At 41.4% G+C, this 20,813-nt stretch overlaps 1 protein-coding gene and 1 long non-coding RNA gene across 5 annotated transcripts in view; one reads left to right on the top strand and one right to left on the bottom strand.

The window, feature by feature from the left end:
- LOC138768161 (uncharacterized) overlaps window positions 1–1,851 on the top strand; it is a 36,646-nt gene extending 34,795 nt beyond the window's left edge. Inside the window, exon 3 of the long non-coding RNA XR_011358940.1 lies at window positions 1,515–1,851. This is a non-coding gene — a long non-coding RNA (uncharacterized lncRNA). The remainder of the gene's footprint in view (window positions 1–1,514) is intronic.
- Window positions 1–20,143, bottom strand: part of STX1A (syntaxin 1A) — a 105,980-nt gene extending 85,837 nt beyond the window's left edge. For 3 of the 4 annotated variants that reach the window (XM_069946301.1, XM_069946303.1, XM_069946304.1), the window contains exon 1: window positions 19,721–20,143. In XM_069946301.1, the coding sequence (XP_069802402.1) occupies window positions 19,721–19,750 (30 nt within the window). In that variant the 5' untranslated portion in view covers window positions 19,751–20,143. Of the gene's footprint in view, window positions 1–3,911; window positions 3,970–19,720 lie in introns of those variants that run through there. The other variant, XM_069946302.1, reaches the window with a different exon arrangement.
- Between the last annotated feature and the right edge of the window lie 670 nt (window positions 20,144–20,813).

Here is a 20,813-nt window from a genome sequence, read left to right as displayed (position 1 = left end):
TGAGAGAAGATTGTGTGTTTTTTTTTCAGTGCGCTATGGCTGCAGTAGGCTTTGTGTGTGCGTGCTATGGCTGCAGAAGGCTGTGTGTGTGTGTGTGTGTGTGCTATGGCTGCAGGAGGCTGTGTGTGTGCGTGTGCTATGCCTGCAGCAGGCTGTGTGTGTGTGTGTGTGTGTGTGTGCCCTATGGCTGCAGCAGACTGTGTGCTTGAGAGAGAGAGGGTCAGATATTAAAGTAGTATTCAGGGCAACAGTGAAAAATCCAGGGGGCACATGGGTTATGGAATCATAATAAAGAAGTCTTATTTTCCCGTCCCCGTGCCCCTGCAGTGCAGCGTCACGGCTCCTGGTCCCCCTCTAGGCTCCCGATCCTGTGATGTCACAGCCCCACTCAGAAATACCTGCTCAGCCAATCAGTAAGTGAGGCAGGACACAGCTCTAGTCATGGGCTAGCTGAGCGGGTAGTTCCTCTGGGGCCTTGATGATTCATGAGCGCTGACAGAGAGCTGATAAATGTGGGTCTTTGTATGACCTCTATATCACTACTTCTGACCTCTATATCACAGGGATCTGGCATTGTTAGCAGCGTTTCTTTACGTATGGTGAATATTTAGTTAGAAACATAGAAGACTGTCAGCAGGAAAAGACCACCTGCTCCATATAGTCTAGTTATCAGTTCTTTAGGACATGGAGGCTGGAGTCTGGCTGCATCCACCCATCTATGTAAGGAAAAATGCCACAGTTTATGGGGAAAAAAAAAATACTATTGCATACTGTGATTTAGAAAAACTACCACTGAACCTAAAAACAACAAAAAGGGCTGGAAAAATGCCATGTGAGTATGGCATGCATTCTCATGGACTCCCAGCTAACATGTGGCTGCATTTTTTTTTTTTTGTGAATAGACGACCAATTACAACATTTTGGGTATTATACCTTAATAGCGCCAGCGCGGGGATGCCGGTGGCATGGTTATTTTTTTTTTTAACCACCGCCCTGGTTAATGGCACCAATCTTTTCAGGAGCACTGGCCCGCCACAGAGCACGGGCCTGCCCCCAGTGTGATAATCTCCCCTCCTGGGGTGCTGTTCAGATAGGACTACAAGGATTACACCACCGTTATCCCCGCGCCACCACCAATCCATTAAGGTATAATACCCAAAGCGCTGTACCTGATGATATATTCGCTTTAGGCCTTATACAGAACTTATATCTGCCAGCCAATATAGAAGCTTGGAAACCCTTCTGTAAGACAGATCCAAGTGCACTCTCCAACATTCTGAAGCTCTTACATTTGTGAGATGTAAAACAGATTAAAATCTATATAAATGCAATTCATGTGCCCGTATAATCTGATAGAGCAAGTATTTTCATAGTTTGATTCCATGCAGATATTCACTCATGTAGGCCAATGTCCTAGCAACTGCGCTACCAAAGTAGTTTCACTGATTGTGATGAAGCTTTATATTTAGTAGGGGAAAATGGACTTTGTAAACCCATCTTTTATTGTATTGCAGATCTCAGAGGGAGGCAGATTAATGAACGGCCCAGGGCAAAAGGTTTCAAGCCTGGTTACCAATAAAGACGCTGTCAAGTATCGGTATGTTGCTCTGCAGCAACCCAAGGGACTTATGAAGCAATGTTTGAACTAAACAATCCAGAGGCTAAAAACACTGAGACAATAAGACTGATTTGACTGTACTAAACAAGCCAAAACCATACATGAAGAACACAGCTGCAAGGGGCCCTTGTGTCTATATAGTTGTCCCTACTCTCAAACCCGGAGGAGCTCAGGCTTACAATGATTTGCGGACACCATCGCATTCTCACTGTGTTACTCCATTAGCAAGTAATTCTATGGCCAAGTATAATGTGAAATAAAAGTCCAAGAAAGAAGCTGAACATACATGGTTCATTCAACAACCATTTAACACCATAATTATTAATACGTTTATACTTCTAAATATAAGGAGCACTTATTTATCTAGAAGAAAGTAATCAGTGGTCAAATGAAAATTATTATAGGAACAATAGAATAGCTATGGGGTATTGGCAATCCTTTCAAAGTCATGTTATAACAAGCATGTTATAAAAAAAACTAAAAACATAAAAAAGTCTTGTTGATGAGAGATCTAACAATAAATATGAAAGTAATTATGGATTATTATTAATTTTTTATCTGATGGGATCCCTTGTGATGTTTCTTCAAAGGGAGGTAAATGATCACAGAAATTGCTTTGTTCTAATATTTCTTTGCAATATGTGAACGTATCAACAAAACCATGTAATGGCTATGTTCACACAACGTCAAAAAAATGAGAAAAGATGTCCGCCTTTTATATTTAAAAAGATGTCCGTTATGGAATGACAGACGTCCAATGCACACAGTGTATAAAATGACAGACAAAATGGTCATGTCAATAATTTTTAGACCTCTTTTGCAAACAGTGGTTATTTTTTTAGTTGTTCACACAGTTTTTCTTTATTCACCGTCCTTTCACTGTTTTTACTTTTCACTTTAATTTCACTTTTCAATTAAAGACACACCCATACAGAGACCACACTCCCATCTCAGTATCTATCCATCTATCTATCTATCTATCTATCTATCTATCTATCTATCTATCTATCTATCTATCTATCTAACTCATCTATCGTCAACAAAAGAAGCAGCATACTAGTGAAATCTTAGCGGTGGGTCCCAGCTGGGGATCACTCGGTATGTAGTTATTAGAAAGCAAAATACTGCGGCACTTCAGAGTCTGTGAAAAAAATCAAGGTGGTTTATTCAATCCATGTACAGGCAAATGCAACGTTTCAGTCTCACAATCAAGACCTTGAGCATTTGAACATGTCTCAACCACACATGTTATATAATCATGTGACAATTGCAATCTTCATCAATCAATTAGGCCCAGTTCACACTGAGTATAAATATTGGAATTCCACCACGGAATCCCGCCGTGCTCAGTGTCCTGCAGTATCTCTATGGGAGGGCGTGTGCGCCTCCACTGCCGCTGCTCTCCGCTCGAAGAATTGACATGTCCGCTGTTTTTTGCTCAGTGTGAATTGGGCCTTGTTAACAAAATGAATAAAAACATGTTGTCAGTGTTAGGGAACTGGACAACAATAGACAGATGCTGCCCTGGCGCTGGCACCCACCCCACCGTCCGTGCCTAATTGTCTCAACTGCCCTAGGCGGCAGTGGACAACTGGTCAACAGTTCCTAACCTGTATAAGTGAACACTGAACGCAGACAAGACCATACAAAACACAATAAATCAGGGACAGAGGTCAGGGTTAGCCACTAGCAGTCAGTGTGGTACAAAAACGTAATCCTAAAGAGTATTCTAAAGTCAAAGCCAGAAAGTCGGGGATACCAGTATAGCAATTCAGGAAAAATGCTAGGTCAAGAAACGCTTGAAGCACAAGGCTCTATCACAGGCAGGGAACCATAAACAGAGGAGAATACTTATGGAGCCTGGAGTCCCAGCCCCAGGTGTGATTGGTGCTGAGACTCCAGCCCCAGGACCTATCCTTCAATCTGACTGGCAGTGCAGGCCGCCAGTCAGTAAAACAAAATGCACTGCCAGCTGAGCCGGCTACTAGGGATGCAACAGCGTGCCCGACAGGTGTGCCGCGTGCTCTGGTGAGGCCGGGAGCCGAGCGTTTGGCCCAGCCCGTGACACGGGTAAACGGTGTATTATTACACACTACAAAGTTCATAAGTGCATTACAATAGTGAAAGCATATACAAAAGCCATGTATATCCACTTGTGTAAATATTCAGTGTTAATATGGATCACAAAAGCAGTAATAATCAATGTATTCATACAGAGCAGCTGGGTATTACTCATCAAGCGTCATCAGTAATAAAGTAAAACAACTGTTAAACATCTATAATAGTGAGAGACCTTGTTGTATGGAACACACTCCACTTTTACCCGCACACCTTTCTGGACCGCACATCTCGCCGGCATGCGCCCTGGAATGAGATGAGCCCCCCCCGTGGTAGGGCAGTCCAGAGCACCCCATTGAGTTTAATTCCAGTCCAACAGTGATTTATTCAAGGCTTGAAAATGGTCACTTTGTAAGGATTGAAATGTCGCTTCACTGTTATGTGCTTTATCTTTGAATAAATCACTGCTGGACTGGAATTGAACTCAATGGTGTGCTGCAGACTTTGGTTTATTTATTGGTGTTTGGACTCTGGCACCTAACAGATGATGTCGGTGGAGATAGGAGTCAGGCATGATAGAAAGTCATTGCCTAATCCCTTTGTTACAATAGAGGTAAGCTGCAGTGAGAGTCTTCTTATTGCTGTTTACACCTTCCCTTTAAGAACACAGGAATACTTGGCTATGCCAAACATTCCTATGTATGGGGAGGATGGGAGCCGGTTGGGAGAGAGAACTGACAGCCAAACGATTGATTGCCACCTTTAAACGCCTATTAATCTTAAGTTACCTTGTATGGCAATACTGATAATTAAATTGGGATGTAGCTGGCACATACAAAAAGCAAAAGCATTAAAAACTGCTTTACACATGAAAGATCTGTTCATAAATTTAACAATAAATATAGTTTGGTAGTTCAATTCTCTTTCTTTTGGGACCCCGTGTTATAGTGCTTCAAAGAGAATGACATGATCACAGCAAGCGCTTTGTTCCTATATTTGTTTGCAATATGTAAATGTGTTTATACAAATTAACGTTTGTTCCCGATAATTACCCCATATAAAAGGGCCAGCCATCAGCTGAGGAGCAAGTAAATACTTTTTCACTAGCTGATATTCTGTGCATCCATTTCTATTGTCGCTATCGGCCACACGTCGCCCTGTGTAAACAGCTGCTTTGCAGGCAACAATGATGCATTTATTGTAAATGTTAACATCCAGCAAATGAGCGCTGATCAACAAGATCGGTGATTGTCATCGGCAAGCCTTAAGTTATTATAGGGGAATTCACATCGGGAATTCAACTCAGCACCACTGCGGATGGGACAAGGCGGTGATGAGCTGAATCAGCTTGGCATCGCTGCTTCTCCTACAGAGGTTACACATGTCTCTAGAGGCAATCCAAGCCGTGGAGATACATGTAAGCTTAGTGGGAGATAGTGGAACTATAGTTACCAGTCCCAAGAATCCCCACAATTTATATGCTTTACAGCCCGCCCACCTCTCTCATGCGGAGATCGGTGGTCAGGAAACTAGGCAATGAGCTGGTAAAAGTAAAGGGAGAGAAAGAGGCCAAACTACAAAGAAAAGCAGTTTTGTTAATAAAATTATTTGCAAAATTGCTTTCTTTTGCATTCGCTATCACCTAACAAAAGTTTAAGTGATGGTAATACCCCTTTAACTGATCGAAGTAGATCAGAAACAATTTTCCAAGTAGTAAGGCAAGACTGAACTTTTTTCTGGTCAGGCCAGTGTTAAATGGAACCAGTCACATTAAACATGTTGCCTAATCTGCAGGCATAATGTTGTAGAGTAGGAGAGCACAAGTGATATAAAGTATTTTTAGCTGAATTTCTGCTGAATAACTTTTAGATTCTTGATTTAAAGGTATACCCCCCCCCCCCAAAAAAAAAAAAACCTTTAAAAAGGTTTGGTATTTCTTCTGCAGATGTCACATAACCACTGCAGCTAGAGATTGTTTAGGATCAGCTGGAAGCTTGTCAGGCTGCTGGCTTTGGAGTCTGTGCCGTTTCTTCCCAGGTGCCGGGAAAGGCTGGATCCAGTCCTGGGAAACTGGGAGAAGTTTCCCAGGACTGGATCCAGCTTTTTCCAGCACCCAGAGCGGAGCAGCACAAAGTGGCACAGAGTTCAAAGGCAGCAGTTGGATAAGCTGTGCTGGGAGACATGTTGCCAGGTTGGGTGGCCCTACTCAGTGATTGACAGCTATCTTATAAATGGAAGTCTGTCAGTCAGTCACTCACTCACAAGACCACCCACTTGACTCCTAAGCCAAGAATAAGAAGGTTTATAAATTGACAAATTATAAACTATATATTTGCCCCCATATTAATTCTCTCCGCCCCTGCAGATCTATAACATAATGCGCATAGATCATAAGGCAATATTTCCCCTTTAAAAAAAGGGGAATAGTTATTTTCTTTGTATATTAAATATATATATACATATGTACAAATATAAAAACAAGTTTTTTTTTTGGCTCCTTCTCTCCCTTTTACCTGAATGAATAGATTATCTCAACAATCTGGGAATCAATGGATGTCTGCTGATGAGTCATAGTAAATGGCATGTAAAAATGTGCAATTTCTTTCCCTCTAGTAATTAGACCTCTTACTAAGCAAGAAGGATTAATGGTTTAAGAAGTGTGCCCTGGCTTTATTGACATAATGGAAAACACAGGAAACGGTGTACGATTATAACACAAGGGCCATTACCATATCACTCTGCCATGTCCACATCTTCGAGGCTGCGGCTGACGTGAGCCGCTGGCAGAAAAGAAGCTCTCCAGGCATTATGCAGTGAAGTGTTCTTCCTGTGAAGATATTCTCCGGATCTCAATCAACAGGTAAAGAAAGAGTCTTACACTGTGCTGCCACCCAGCATGTGGCTCCATACAAGAACGAGATGGTCAATGGTCATAAGAGTCATTACAATCCCATTGACATGAACGTGTTTGTGTTTGTCTCAGTCTGATACAATACAGCAAGAAATCATTATCTATACAAATATATAAAAACACATAAATATATAAAAGACCAAACCACTTGCTAGTGATTTCTCCTTCTTTTATTGCAGCTTGATCTGTGAATGTTTCCCTTTATAGAATGAAATGGTAAATGTAAATTCTTATAAAAATCACATTACATGGTATTACTACTATATGGTAGTACTGCTACTGCTAAAAAAAAAAAAAAAAAAAAGTCAAGTGACTAAGGTCTCATGCATATGACCACATTATGGCTCCATATAAACGAAGCATCCACTAAAATCTATTGGCCTATACTGTACCTTTCTTAGGGTCCAATATGATAGATGGGCCCACAGAGGTGTTCTACTCTATTGTATGTCATATCGAGGAGGTGTTTTCCCCTATAAGCATTATTTCTAGAGGAGAATAAATCTGTTATATGTAACACATAAATCCTTGGGCCCAGAAGGTATCCAACCCAGAGTTTTGCAGGAGATAAGTACTGTGTTAGAAAGACCCTTATTCCTAATATTTAAACATTCCATAATGACATAGACTGTTCCACATGACTGGTGCATAGTTAATTTGGTACCAATATTCAAGAAGGGATCAAAGAGTGATCCTGGAAACTATAGGCCAGTAAGTCTAACATCTATACTGGGTAAAGTATTTGAGGGGTTTGTAAGAGATGCTGTACTAGAGTATATTAATGAAAATAATCTTATAACGCAGCACCAGCATGGATTTATGAGTCCTGTCAGACTAATCTGATTGGCTTCTACGAAGAGGTCAGTTATTTGACTGGACCTGGGGGAGGCTGTGCATGTTGTGTATCTGGACTTTTCAGAGGCATTTGATACTGTAACGCATGTAGGTTGGTACATAAAATGATAATGCTGGGACAAGGGGAAAATATATATATGGGTAAATAACTGGTTGAGTGATAGATAACAGAGGGTTGTCATTGATGGAAAATTCTCTGATTTGGTTTTAGTTACTAGTGGGGTACCACAGAGGTCAGTGTTGGGTCTACTTTTTAATATTTTTATTAATGACCTTGTACAGGGGTTACAGAGTAGAATCTTCATCTTTGAAGATAATACTAAACTGGGTAAAGTAATCACCACTAAGGAGGATATTATCATATTACAGAGGGATTTAGAGAAGCTGGAGGCTTGGGCAGAGAAATGGCAAATGAAGTTTAATGTGCATAAATGTAAGGTTATGGATTTGGGCTGTAGAAATAATAAATACAGTTATGTGCTAACTAATAAAACACTAGATAAAACTGCTTCTGGTTAAAAATAGAAAATCAGGAAGACTGGAAGGGGTCAAAGGGGTTATCCAGCACTACAAAAACATGGCCATTTGCCCCCGCTCTTTTTTCCAGATTGGGTGGTGTTTAAAACTCAGTTCCACTGAAGTAAATGGAGCTTAGTTGCAAACAACAGCTGACCTGGAGACAAGAGTGAGGCAAAAGTCGCCAATTTTTTTGTAGCGCTGGATAACCCCTTTAAGCATTTCGGTTCATAACCATGTCCATTCAATGGATATTAAAGTTGTTCTACTATAATCAGGGCTATTCTTACACTTGACAAAAAACCTAATAACCAGATGAAATTCATATCTTATAATGGACATTTTATTAAAACACTATTTAAAATTACAGCTCTGTAGGGAAAAGAGCAGGAAATACAGTATGCCTAGAAACAAGATAGAAGAATACTGTCACTTAAAGAGAATGTGCCATCAGAAAATTACTTATTGTTTAAATAATGTTTTTATGTTAAACATATTTTTTAAGAATTTTTGGTGAAATTTTCCCCTCATTTTCCATTTATATCATAATTAATAATCCTGAGATTCTGCAACTTTCATTCTGACCAGTGGGGCTAAGATAAAAGGAAACTGCTGTAAAGTGATCTGTACAGCATTGCAGCGACAGCTGACACCAGTAGATAGAGAAGACAATAGTAGCTGTCTGTGGACTGACCTTTTCAAAGGTCCCAGAGTACACTCAGTAATATTTGACTCTAGTCAGTAAAAAAATAATCTAGGTGATACATGCCCTTTAATCCTGAAGAAATCATTGAGAAGACGGAACAGAATAAGACACTGTAGAGATGCCCAAGTTATACTGTCGCAAGTGTTGAAGCAACTTAATACTTGATGACGATTACTTTTCTTGTGTTTGGCAAATATTCTGTAAAAATTCTGGACCTTAAGTTGATTCCAGATTAAAGGGGACTTTGTATCCCTAAGTTTTTTATATTTTACACTACATGAAAATACCTAAAACTAAACAAAATACATAAAAAAAATAATTTTCACCCTAACTTTATATATTCAAGTCCCTTTGTTTGAATGGTTGAATGTGCCCTTTGTTTTACCCTGAGTTTTCAGTATTTTTTCAGTTCACTTGGCTGCAAGATGTCTTATTCACTTGTACTAAGGCCGACTTGGCCATATTTGTTTACTCTTCTTGCAACTGCTACTGTATAGGCTGTATATTGTAAGTGTATACTTTATAGCTATATAGATACATGCAAGGTGTGGTTGGCACCTTTTATGTTGATAGGAGGAAAAACATATGGTAAAACACTGCAAAGTCTATAAATCCATCCAATTTAATGTCATTATTACAGCCCAGAGATCGGCGTTTAATAGTGAAAGAAGCATTTATACAGGATAAACTAGGTCTCCTGAGGGGAGGGGGTTAAAAATTTTCTGTCAATGTTCTTTTTCAGCTAGATTATAATTTATTGCACAAAGCTAAAAGTCCTGGAACTATTCCAAAAATATGTATTTAGCATAGTATATTGGCCTCAGCCACCAAGGCCCAATGCAATAAAGCAGCTGCTTAAACAAGCTATCAGGTTAGATGTGTTACTAGTCAATTTGTAACACCTATATAATAGAGTAATCACAGGGTAAATATCAGCTGGAGGGGGGCGACCAGTCTGGGATGGGGAGTGGAATGAACACACCAAATAGACAGAGGAGGAGGAGTTGTGTGAGAAGATTATAAAGTGTAACTGTAAAGCTTAAAGAGTCACTGTCGTAAAAATTTTTTGCAGAAATCAATAGTCCAGGCGATTTTAAGAAACTTTGTAATTGGGTTTATTAGCCAAATCTGCCATTATCTGCATGTAAAAAGCCTTTTCCCAGGTCCCCCCTCCTCTCCTTTCTGTTATCCACTCCTCAGAATCAGAAAATCTCGACTGTTTTTTCATCAGTCGGATCTGTCTGGTCTATGAAGAGGGGAGGGGGGAGGGGGAAGGAGGGAGATTAGGGGGCAGCTGAGAGCTAAGAACAAAGGATTGCTCAGCGTGGGAGCTATTCAGAGCCCTAATTAGAGGTCAGAGAGGTCCATGATGCCTGTCAAAGGAGAGAGCCCCCGATGTGAATGTAAATTAACTCTTTGTTGTCCTGTTTTGCTGCTTTTACTTTCTCTCTCCATAGGGAAACCATGAAGACAGGGGGAGAGCTTCAAAATGCTTTTTCATGATAAAAATTCATTTTTCGGCTAATAAAACCAATTTCACAGTTTCTTAAAATCGCCTGTACTATTGATTTCTGCAATAACAATTTTAACGACAGTGACACTTGGGTAAGGGTGCGTTCACACGTACAGGATCTGCAGCAGATCCGCAGCAGATTTAGTGGTGCAGATTTGATGCTGTGTTCAGTTATTTGGATGAAATCTGCTGCGGATCCGCAGCAGAAAATCCGCTGCGGATTTGGTACGTGTGAACGTACCCTGAGGGTAGCTTCACACGTACCAACTCGCAGCGTTACTAACGCTGCGAGTTGGCTAGGTCCTGGCAGATCACTTTCACTACATACACACAGCGGTCTGAACGACCGCTGCGTGTATGTAATTCTGCCGGCCGCTTAACCCCTTCAGCTGCCGCCCGGCTCCCGCTCTGTATACATTACCTGTCCTCGCTGCACGGGGTCTCGGCGTACTGCTCTCCCGCCCGGCCAATCAGTGGCTGCGGCAGGGCAACACACTGATTGGCTGGGTGGGTGAGCAGTACTCCAGGACCCCGTGCAGCGAGGACAGGTAATGTATACAGAGCGGGAGCCGGGCGGCAGCTGAAGGGGTTAAGCGGTCGGCAGAATTACATACATGCAGCGGTCGTTCAGACCGCTGTGTGTATGTAGTGAAAGTGATCTGCCAGGATCTAGCCGACTCGCAGCATTATTAATGCTGCGAGTCGGTACGTGAGAAGCTATAGAGAATGGCCATCATGCAGTAGAGTACACAACTGTCATTTTTCTAAATTACTTCTATATTGGCTATGGTGCCTAAAACCTCAATGGAGGCGCCCAATGTAATGTGTTTCTAGGTCTCACGCTGGGGATAGGGGCTGTGGAAATGCAGAAGAAAAGCTTTGTCTCCTAATGCACAGTTACAAGCAGCAGGGAGCAGGAACAGCAGTGCCGTTAAAGTGAATTTACCATTATGAATAGTGAAACTCTTCTTCCCACTACCCTGCTGGTGCAGGGATCCTCATGGCCGGGTCCTTTTTTCAAAGCACTGCCTGATTCCCACGATCAGCGCTATTGTCATCCTGTGCTCCGACCCGCTCTATGCACTGGAGGCAGGCCTGGCGCCCCCAGTGTAAGGACGCCCACCCTTCCACTGGGTGACGTGTCTCCATTAAAAATTAAGCATAGTCATCTCACCCAAAGGAGGGGCTATTGTTACTCTGTGGGCGCTAGGCCTGCTTCTAGCACATAAAGCGGGTTGGTGTACAAGATGATAAGCGGTATTGTGAAAAAAGGACCACGCCAGCGGGATCCCCACACTGGTGCTGACAGGGTAGTGAAAAAAAAAAAAAAAAAAAAATCACTATTCATAATGGTACATTCACATTAAGGTATTTAGGCACATAAAACTTTACAGGTACCTACATTTATAAACATAAATATTATATTATTATGATTATATATATATAAAATGTTAATGATCCTGTATAGTGAGCTCCACTTTAATGCTGTCATAGTTAGCTTCCAAAGCTCTATGAATAACCTGGGTCTATGGTGCACTTAAAGGGGCTGTCTGACATTACACAGCTTTTAACATATTGCTGCCATCATATAGAAAACAATAGAGAGCCTATACTTGCCCCGGTGTCCTGTTGCAGTGTCGTTGGTGTCCCCGCTGACTGCCGCACCTCCATTTCTGAGATGAACTTGTTTCGGGAGTGGCAGCCCGCTCAGCCAATCACTGAGTGAGATAAGACACCAGCGACACTGGGGGATCGCGGAGAGGTAAGTATAGGCTCTTTACTGTTCTCTATATGATAGCAATATACTAAAAGTTGTGTAATGCGGGACAACCCACCACTAAGGGAGCTTGCAGAGGGAAAAATCCTGACAGCCCACCAGTAAGTCTTAGTATTATCTTGGACTTGGACTACGGGAATTAGGGAGCAATAGTGGACTTGAGTAGATAAGCTGTATATGAGACAGCATTTGTGCATTTACCCATTAATGACAGATGGACTGATCTCACATACATAGTGATAAATCTCTTCTGCTGGAACTGTCTGGTTAGGTGCATTCTTATGGCTATTCAATACACATTTAAGTTCCTATTATCCTCCATTGCGTAAGAGGGTACTGTACATAGATTAGTCTGTCAGTGATATTATAGCCCAGTAAAACAGAACATGAGAAATATATGCAAGGCAGAAAGAAGAAATTTGAAGTGATTTGAAGTAGATCAATACATGGGCTGTGTGTATATATGTTAATATTTTTGAGAAATTTAATAAATTAGCTATTTTTCCATTCATTCCTTCTGGACTGTTATTCACATTTATTATTCATCATCTTTTGAATCCGTTCCTCAAAAACAATTGTAACTTTACAAAGAATGGATGTATTTACTAAAAAATGGGCCAGAAGAGGCAACAGGTGAAGGTTTTTATGTGGGACAACTTTTTGGTTCTGCTTGTTTTTGAGAGGTGGATTAATAAAATACAGCAGTTCTGGCACAGTTTTTTTTCTAACTTTACAGTGTTCATCATGCAAAAGAAATAGACATAATTTTATAGCTCAGGTGGTAAAGGATGTGACAATACTACTATGTATGCTTATAAGTTTTTTTTAAAGTTCTAAATAAAAGAGAAGAATTTCTTTTTTGGCGGGAGGTGTGAGGAGGATTTTTTTTTAATGGAAAAATTTATATTATGCAAAACTTTTAATTATTCCGGCAAGAGGACTTACTTGCTATCTTCATATCTTCATAAAATACTGTACTACCACTGCAGTGCAGTGAATGGTGCCTGTCAACATAAAGCTAATAGAGGACCTACCTGACCCTGCCAATGGCAAAGCTGAGTGGACGCGAATGCATGGCACAACTGGGGGCCTTTATTAGGCTCCCAGCTGCCATGGAAACCTCTCCACATTCCAGTAATGCTGCCACCCCGGTGAGAATGGGGTGACAGATGCTCTCAAACCACTTAGGTGCCGCAGAGGAGCCCTGCTATCATGCAACAGCCAAGCTCCTGTGATATTCGACACAGGACCTGAATCGGCTTCTCCCCCAATGATAAATATTGCATTGTGGTAAAGAATGCATCACATTACATATGATATTGCAAGATTGAACCATTGAAAAAAATTGTGATAAAATCTGCTACACCACAAAGATCTCCAATATGTCGGTGTGGTATCAGTAAACCAATGTTCATAACAGATCATCACCAAATCTATAGTTTGTCATGTGGTATATCTATTAACCAAATAATGAGGTCATTGCATTAAAGGACAACTCCGTCGGGACCCCCCCCCCAAAAAAAAAAAACAGACACACACAGACACCATACTCACCATCCCTCCGGGTGTCCGATGTCTCCGATGTCTCTGACTTCCGGGTCCTGGGGATGGAAAAGGCTACCAGTTTCATTGGCTGGAGCGCATCACATGGCTTCCAGCAACCTCAGCCAATCAGGGCTGAACAAGCTGGAAGCCATGTGATGCGCTCCAGCCAACGAAAAGGCTGCTGGTGCGCAAGCCAGCAGCCTTTTCCGTCCCATTCACTATCCATGAAGACGTCGAGGAGGAAGAAGACCCGGACCGCCAGATGCCGCCCGGGAGAAGAGGACCGTGATGATCGTAATAGGTAATGTATACATTCTTTAACTTCCGGGGGGGGGGGGGTAGGGGGGGGTTGTGGGTCCGAAAGTGGGGGAAGGGGGCCAGACCGGGTATTTAACCACATTACAAAGTTATATAACTTTGTAATGTGTGTTAAATAAGCTAAAAAAAAATTTGCCGGAGTTGTCCTTTATTGATAAAAACAAAAATCTCCTATTAATAAAACAATTGTTCTGGAAACTTGTGTCTAATTTATTATGCTGAAACCTGAACTTTTAGAACGTTAACTGAAAAGCGAAACCCCTTTTCCCTGGCCGTATTCACTAAGAGGCACACGCTTTTAGGGAATCTGGCTGGCCAGGTGCCCAAACATGTGCCCAGTGTACCAAATCTACACCTGCTTCCAACAGGTGTAGATTTTGATCATGATTTATGCCTGCGAGCATGGTGAGCCATCAGGTGAGCAGGTGTAAATCCTGATAAATGAGGCGTGGCAGGAAGCCACCCCCCAAACCCTCCCTGCCTGCCCATTGGGCGAGCAGGGAATATGGCAGGCGTACGCCAGGGAGAAGGGGCAAATTTGCACCTTCTCCCTGGTGTATACCTCAGCCGGACATTTCACACATGTCCCCCTTAATGAAACGTTGCTGTCTGTGCACATTGGTGAAATAAACTTGTGAGGTTTTTTTTATTTGTTTGAGTGCTACAATTTTTTTGAAGGACTGGTTTATCAGTAAGGGCAATGGTTCAGTCCCATCAACCTGCACCCATGCTGCTCCACAGTGGACTTAGTTGAGTGATTGACCCAGTCATACATTAATGGACCACTTTTATAAGCAGCACTTTTCATTGGCTAATAGAGGGAAAATCCCATTGGAGGGAGCAAGTTTATTGTCTAATTGGAAAGGAGATGATTTTATTAGATCAGTTAAATTTCAATAATAAAAAGGAAAAACATTAAAGGAGAAGTCCAGCAAAAAAATTTTATTAAAGTATTGTATTGCCCCCCAAAAGTTATACAAATCCCCAATATACACTTATTATGGGAAATGCTTATAAAGTGCTTTTTTTCTCTGTACTTACTACTGCATCAAGGCTTCACTTCCTGGATAACATAGATAACATTTTCGTCGGACTTCTCCTTTAAGTGTGTTCCCCTCCACTAATCACATGAGAACAGACGTCCATGAGTCTCTGTGTGAATGACAGAGCCAAGTACCATTTCCATGAGTCCCATTGAAGCAAATGGAGCCCCAGTGATACAAGTGCACTACTGCTTTGTGTGCAATGCACTGCTTTTTTTTTTTTAACCAATGGGCATTTTGACTGTCAGACCCCTGGCTATCAGACATTTATCTCCTTTCCTGTGTATATATCATAAATGATGTTACTGGGAAAACATCTTTAGTCATATTCATTTTACCACCTGAATGCAACCTTGGTGTGTATAGCTTGCACAACAAAAACACAACCACTGCTTCTTAAAGACGTTATCTCACAAAATGAAAAATGATGCCCTGCAGTAATACGTGCCAATATTATAACACTATGCATGTAAAGACAGACACTCTCCAGTGTCATTTTGACCCTTGTAGCCTATTTCTTCACTTCTCTGCAGCTCTGGTCTCTTTAATTTCTGTGGGTGCCAATGTGGTCATGTGACCAAGGTGCTGCTTTTTCCAGAAGTGCATTACAGTCTGGCCCTTAGTAAATCCCCGGTTTCCACTTCCCCTGCCAATTAATCCTTCTTTTTTTATTTAAATTGCGCTTCATATACATCCTATTGTGCACTTCTACAGACTTATATATGTGAATATAGAGAGGAAAACAGTACTTCCCATAAATCCATTCTCTCACTCCCTAAGAGAAAGACATTTCCTTATGAACTGTATTGTACTAGCTTATTTAAATGAATTATATGATGTACAAATGCACAAAGATATCAATGAGCCTGGTGAGAAGGTCAGCTACAGAACGTGTGTGTCCACCAGTGAATCTTCAGAAGCTGAACACAGAAACCAGCAGAACAAGGAACAGCAGGAGGCACTAGCACTGCTATCTCATAACAGAAACAGCTTTTTTAATCAGCTGCTATGGATAACATATTTATTTTCATAAATACTGCTGAACTACAACAAATATTATTTTAGTGGGATAACCCCTTTAAGGAAATAAGGAGACCTCCTCCTTCATTCTCCTTCACTGTGGGTTGTATGAAAATGAATGAAGTTGGCAATTGTCTTCAAGTCAAGAAAACATTAAGATATTTCTATATTTTTCAAGCTTAGTCTGAGATATTACACTCCAACATGGTCCGGGTCTATGGTCCGGGAGCCGACTTACACATGGGGCCTAACCTTGATAAATAATTGTCTTGTCTACAAACAAAGACCTGCGAAAAATACCCCAGAAGCCGCTGATCCTTCCCAAGTGCAGGCATGAATATTAATTAAACTATCTTGCCATGACCATTACATGACGCCACAGGATTAACAAAGCCCCATGGTATAATAAGAGATAACAAAAAAGCCTACATAAATCTCCGTACAGTCACTTAAAGAGAGTCAGCTATATCACGTCTCTCTAGACCTGTGCTTCTATGAAGAATTTGCTGGGCGTGCAAATATTCCTGCTTTAATTAGAGTACAGAGAGAGTGGGAGTGTGGATATTAACTGTTGCTGAAGGTAGTGGGTATAATGTCTTATGTATATCTATTTAAAGCTTATTTCTAGCTACAATATAACCATGCAGTACATTATATAGCTGTAACTGGACTGAATTTGTTGTATGAAGCAGTTTTGTGTTTGTCAAATGTCACAGCCTATATATATATATATATATATATATATATATATATATATATATATATATATGTTTTTGTGATTTTAGGTAGACCAAAAATTGTGATTGCTAGTCAGGAAATATGATATCCAGCTCCCAGCTCTTTCACTGCTATGTATGTTTAGTTTGTCTGAATATGCATGGTTACTAACTAGGGAGGGGGCAGAGATAAGTGAGTATGACCTATCTTAGTGGAAACCAGAGAAGAAGGCTGGGGGGGCCAGGGTCTTGAACCTCCCATTGACATTATGTTATCTATCTATATCATGTCTGTAGAGGACTTGAACTACTACATCACAGGTGTCAAAGCTAGGCCCTCCAGCTGTTGCAAAACCACAATTCCCATCATGCCTGGACAGCCAAAGCTAAAGCTTTGGCTGTCCAGACATGATGGGAATTGTAGTTTTGCAACAGCTGAAGGGCCTGAGTTTGACAACCCTGTAAAACATTATCATATTTAAAGTCTGTACTGGTTTAAAAATCCTAAAAGTGGCTCAGTTAAAAGAGTCAGTGCAACAGCTTACTTTTTTTTATTTTTATAGGAAAAGGCAAGTTCAATGCTGCAAAGGCGTTCAAAGCTGCTATATGCCTAAGCGGATGCATTTACGTGCTGGGTAAGATTTTGAAAAGAATGCAAATGCATAGCTTCTCTTACCTAGAAACGGATAAGCTTAGGGAACAATGTATGCATTGTTCACAGAGCATATCTTCTCTAATGTGACAGGAATCCAGCATTTACACTGCCTGCAGTACACAGGCGTGACTAGCATGTAAGAGCCGCTGCTCTGCACTCTTAACAGCACGTCAATGCCCATATGATGTAGCCCTGGCTTAGGTCCAGTCTGAAATAGATGGACTGTAACACTTGTTAATCTAGAGAAAAACTTTGTATGTCATCTATGACATAACCAGTATGCATCCAACTCCATGTACAGGCTAAACAGCAGGCAATCCATGCAGCCTAGTATTTACTGTAACATAGGCTTTGCTGTGTAATCACAGATACATGCATGCAAACACTGTGCTGTCATTTCACAGGGAGGGGGATGTGTATGCACAGCGCAGATGGTATTGCTGGGGGATTTTAAATCTATAGAAGTCATGTGTGCAGAAGGCTGCATTAAAGAATTACCAGTGTGCTTGGCATTGGGTTGCAGTTTGGGATCTGATTTTTTTTCATCCGCACCAGTTATAATGAAAACCCCATGTATACATATCAGTGGTCCAAAAACCAGGTATGCAGAGAGAGATAGAGAGGAGAAAGAAAAAGAGAGGAAAAAGGAAGAGAGCACAAGAGTAGTTAATCCCCTTAGGCGTGACTTTCACCTTTTATTAGAAGATAGAGGCCTGTTATGCAGAGGTAGGGCTGGACACTGTATCAGGCTGCAAGCTTTAGAGGATCCAGTCCGCAAACTGAGGATGGAAACTGTCAGTAGGAAAAATTGTACAGAGATAAAAGCAGATCCTTGCTGGGCACTGCCATTAGTACTCTCCAGAGACGCCAGGAATAAAATTCAATTGTTGTTTATTCCATAAAACAAAGCCAAGCAATATGGCTTTTTAGGGACAGTTGCCCTACTATACCTGAAATGCATTATTGCTTATACAAACAATAGATGGATTTTATATCATGAGAATACTATTGGCAGTGCCAAGCAAGGGTCTGCTTTTATCTCTGGGTGTTTTTTTTCTAACACCAGCTGGGCACTGTATTAGGGATGATCTGCTACTATTGTGCAAGCCATGAACGGACAAAATGGAAACGTTTTGGAAAAACTTTGGCAAAAAGAAATGACGAACACTTGGGTCAGATTTTGGCCATAAAGGATTGTTCAGGGAGGCGGCCAGTAGACTGATAAAAAGTGGATTTGACATATTGGGTATTTCCAGCCGTGACGTGGAGGCTATTGCTTGCACTTGGGCTTTCTAGCAGAATGCTGAATGCTCTTTTATCAGGACAAGCATGCAGAACTAGAAATGGGTGGAGAATATAGTATCAGCTATGGAAGTGTCTGTGCACACCTATGTGTCTAGGACGTCAGTGGACAAGCAAAAAAAAAAAGGGTCCGTGGAGCCACAGCTGCAAATCACAAAACACAGGAATAGCCAGATATTCCTCCAGGAACAAGGCAGTCTCGTAATATCCAGTTGGTCAATAAAACAAACACCTTTTCATTGGTGTTTGCCAACCTGTAGCTCTCCAGGTATTAGAGAACTACAATTCCCAGCATGCACCAAACACCATAGACCGCTATGTAAAGCCATAGAGCCTATGCAAGACTTCAAAGCGCTAATTGAAATCTAGTTTCAAGCAACAGGCATCTGTTACACTATAATTATATGTTATGCTGAGCTGCACGCAGGAGCGAATCTGACAAGGGAGGCAACTGCACTGACAGCATTGTACACAATATATCAGAGCCCTGCTTCTTCCCATCAGCCAACAAGAGCTGAATTTAGAATATATACTTAAAGGTGATATACTACATATGAAGCTGATGAGCTGGAACGCATTCTGTTAATGAGCCAGCAGTGTGTGTGATGTGCGCTGGTTAACCATTTCCTATCTATATACCCCCCAGCACTGCAACTGCATCAGATGGCACCATTTCACATAGCATATGACCAGACATAGGATTTTATTCATGGATGAGCAACTTAAAAAAAAAAAGAAAAACAATATTTTATAGATATTACATGGATATCATAGATAAAGTCTAGGAAAGTAGCATCTACAGTATATCACCACTGGTCACCATATTGAAGACACATAGGTGCATGGGTGTATAAGAATACTTACAGGTGAGACTCTTCACCAGTTTGGAATAAATGGTCATCACACCCAGTTTAAAAAAAAAACATGTTTCCAACCCACATCATATCATGATTTTTGAGCTTATCTTTGCCAGCTAAGTGTGAACTGTCCCCATGTCATGGCAGCATCACACAGACAGCCTTGGAATCAAATATTTATCATAAGGCATAAAAAATACAAAAACTCCTTGTAGTCTAGAGCTGGTAGAGCTGTTACACAGCCATGCCAACAACATGTCTAGGCACCTCTCATATGCAACAAGTACAGGCAGGAACCAGAGATACTCACCGCACGCAGCTCCCGGGTGCGATCCTTCATCCTCAGCCCTCAGAGGGTCCACTGGGGGGGCTGCTGCTGGGAGACAAGAGGGGACAGGTCTCTGCTGAAGCTTTCTCTAGGAGGGGATGGCTCTCAGTGTATGGGGTCACAATGGATGGGCATCCTATAGATAAATATAGGTCAGTGCAATCTCTGATGACTCTCTGCTATCTCTGTACTCTCCCCAGGAGGGTGGGTAGCCTGGTGATGGGCTTAGACAGGCTGTCTATACATTCTAATGCTAGGCTGGGTCCTCTCTACTGGAAAAGATGGACAGACATGCTGCTCCCCTCTGCTCTTCTAGCACAAAGCCGACTCCTTGCAGCAATCACATCCCGTCTGCTGCTGGGCACACTGCTCTCCTGCGATCACATCCTCCCCTATCTTCCTCTCTCAGTCAGGGGATTGTGGGTAGAGGTGGGGCTTGTGCTCTTGTGTCTCTGTGTATGTGTGCAACAGTGTGTTTCCACTAACTGACAGCTCTCCACCTGGATGGGATGGATTGTGAGCTCACTAGTGACTGGGGAGTGCAGGCTGCAGCCTGGGAGCTGGCCCTGGTGCTGAACACCCAGCATGGCTGCATGCAAGTCACTTCTCTGCATCAACCATGCCTGGCAGGTCTTAGCTAAAAGCAGATGAACAGGTGATGGATACTTTCTAGGAAAACACCCTTATCATCATCATCATCATCATCTTCTTCTTCATAGTAAAGGTGATTTCATCTGCTGTCAAACTTTTATCATCATGAAAAAGAACACGTAATGAACATGTAATAAACATCAAGTATAACTCCCATTATAGGATCTATAGAACATACACACATGCACGCACGCACGCACGCACGCACACACACACACACACACACACACACACACACACACACACACATATATATATATATATATATCAGGACTTAAGATAAAAAAAACAATGAAAACAACATGTGTAAGGAGTGTGAACTAAAATTCCCAGAACAAGATTATAGGATAAATCACAAGTCACAAAATCACAAAAACAAATGAAATATGGAATGACTAGAAGCTATAACTCTTATAACAAGATT

Source organism: Dendropsophus ebraccatus, chromosome 11, assembly GCF_027789765.1.
Source record: "Dendropsophus ebraccatus isolate aDenEbr1 chromosome 11, aDenEbr1.pat, whole genome shotgun sequence".
NCBI classification, from domain to species: Eukaryota; Metazoa; Chordata; class Amphibia; order Anura; family Hylidae; genus Dendropsophus; species Dendropsophus ebraccatus.
The sequence above is the reverse complement of the archived record's forward strand: the minus strand, read 5'-3'. Positions and strand labels throughout refer to the sequence as shown.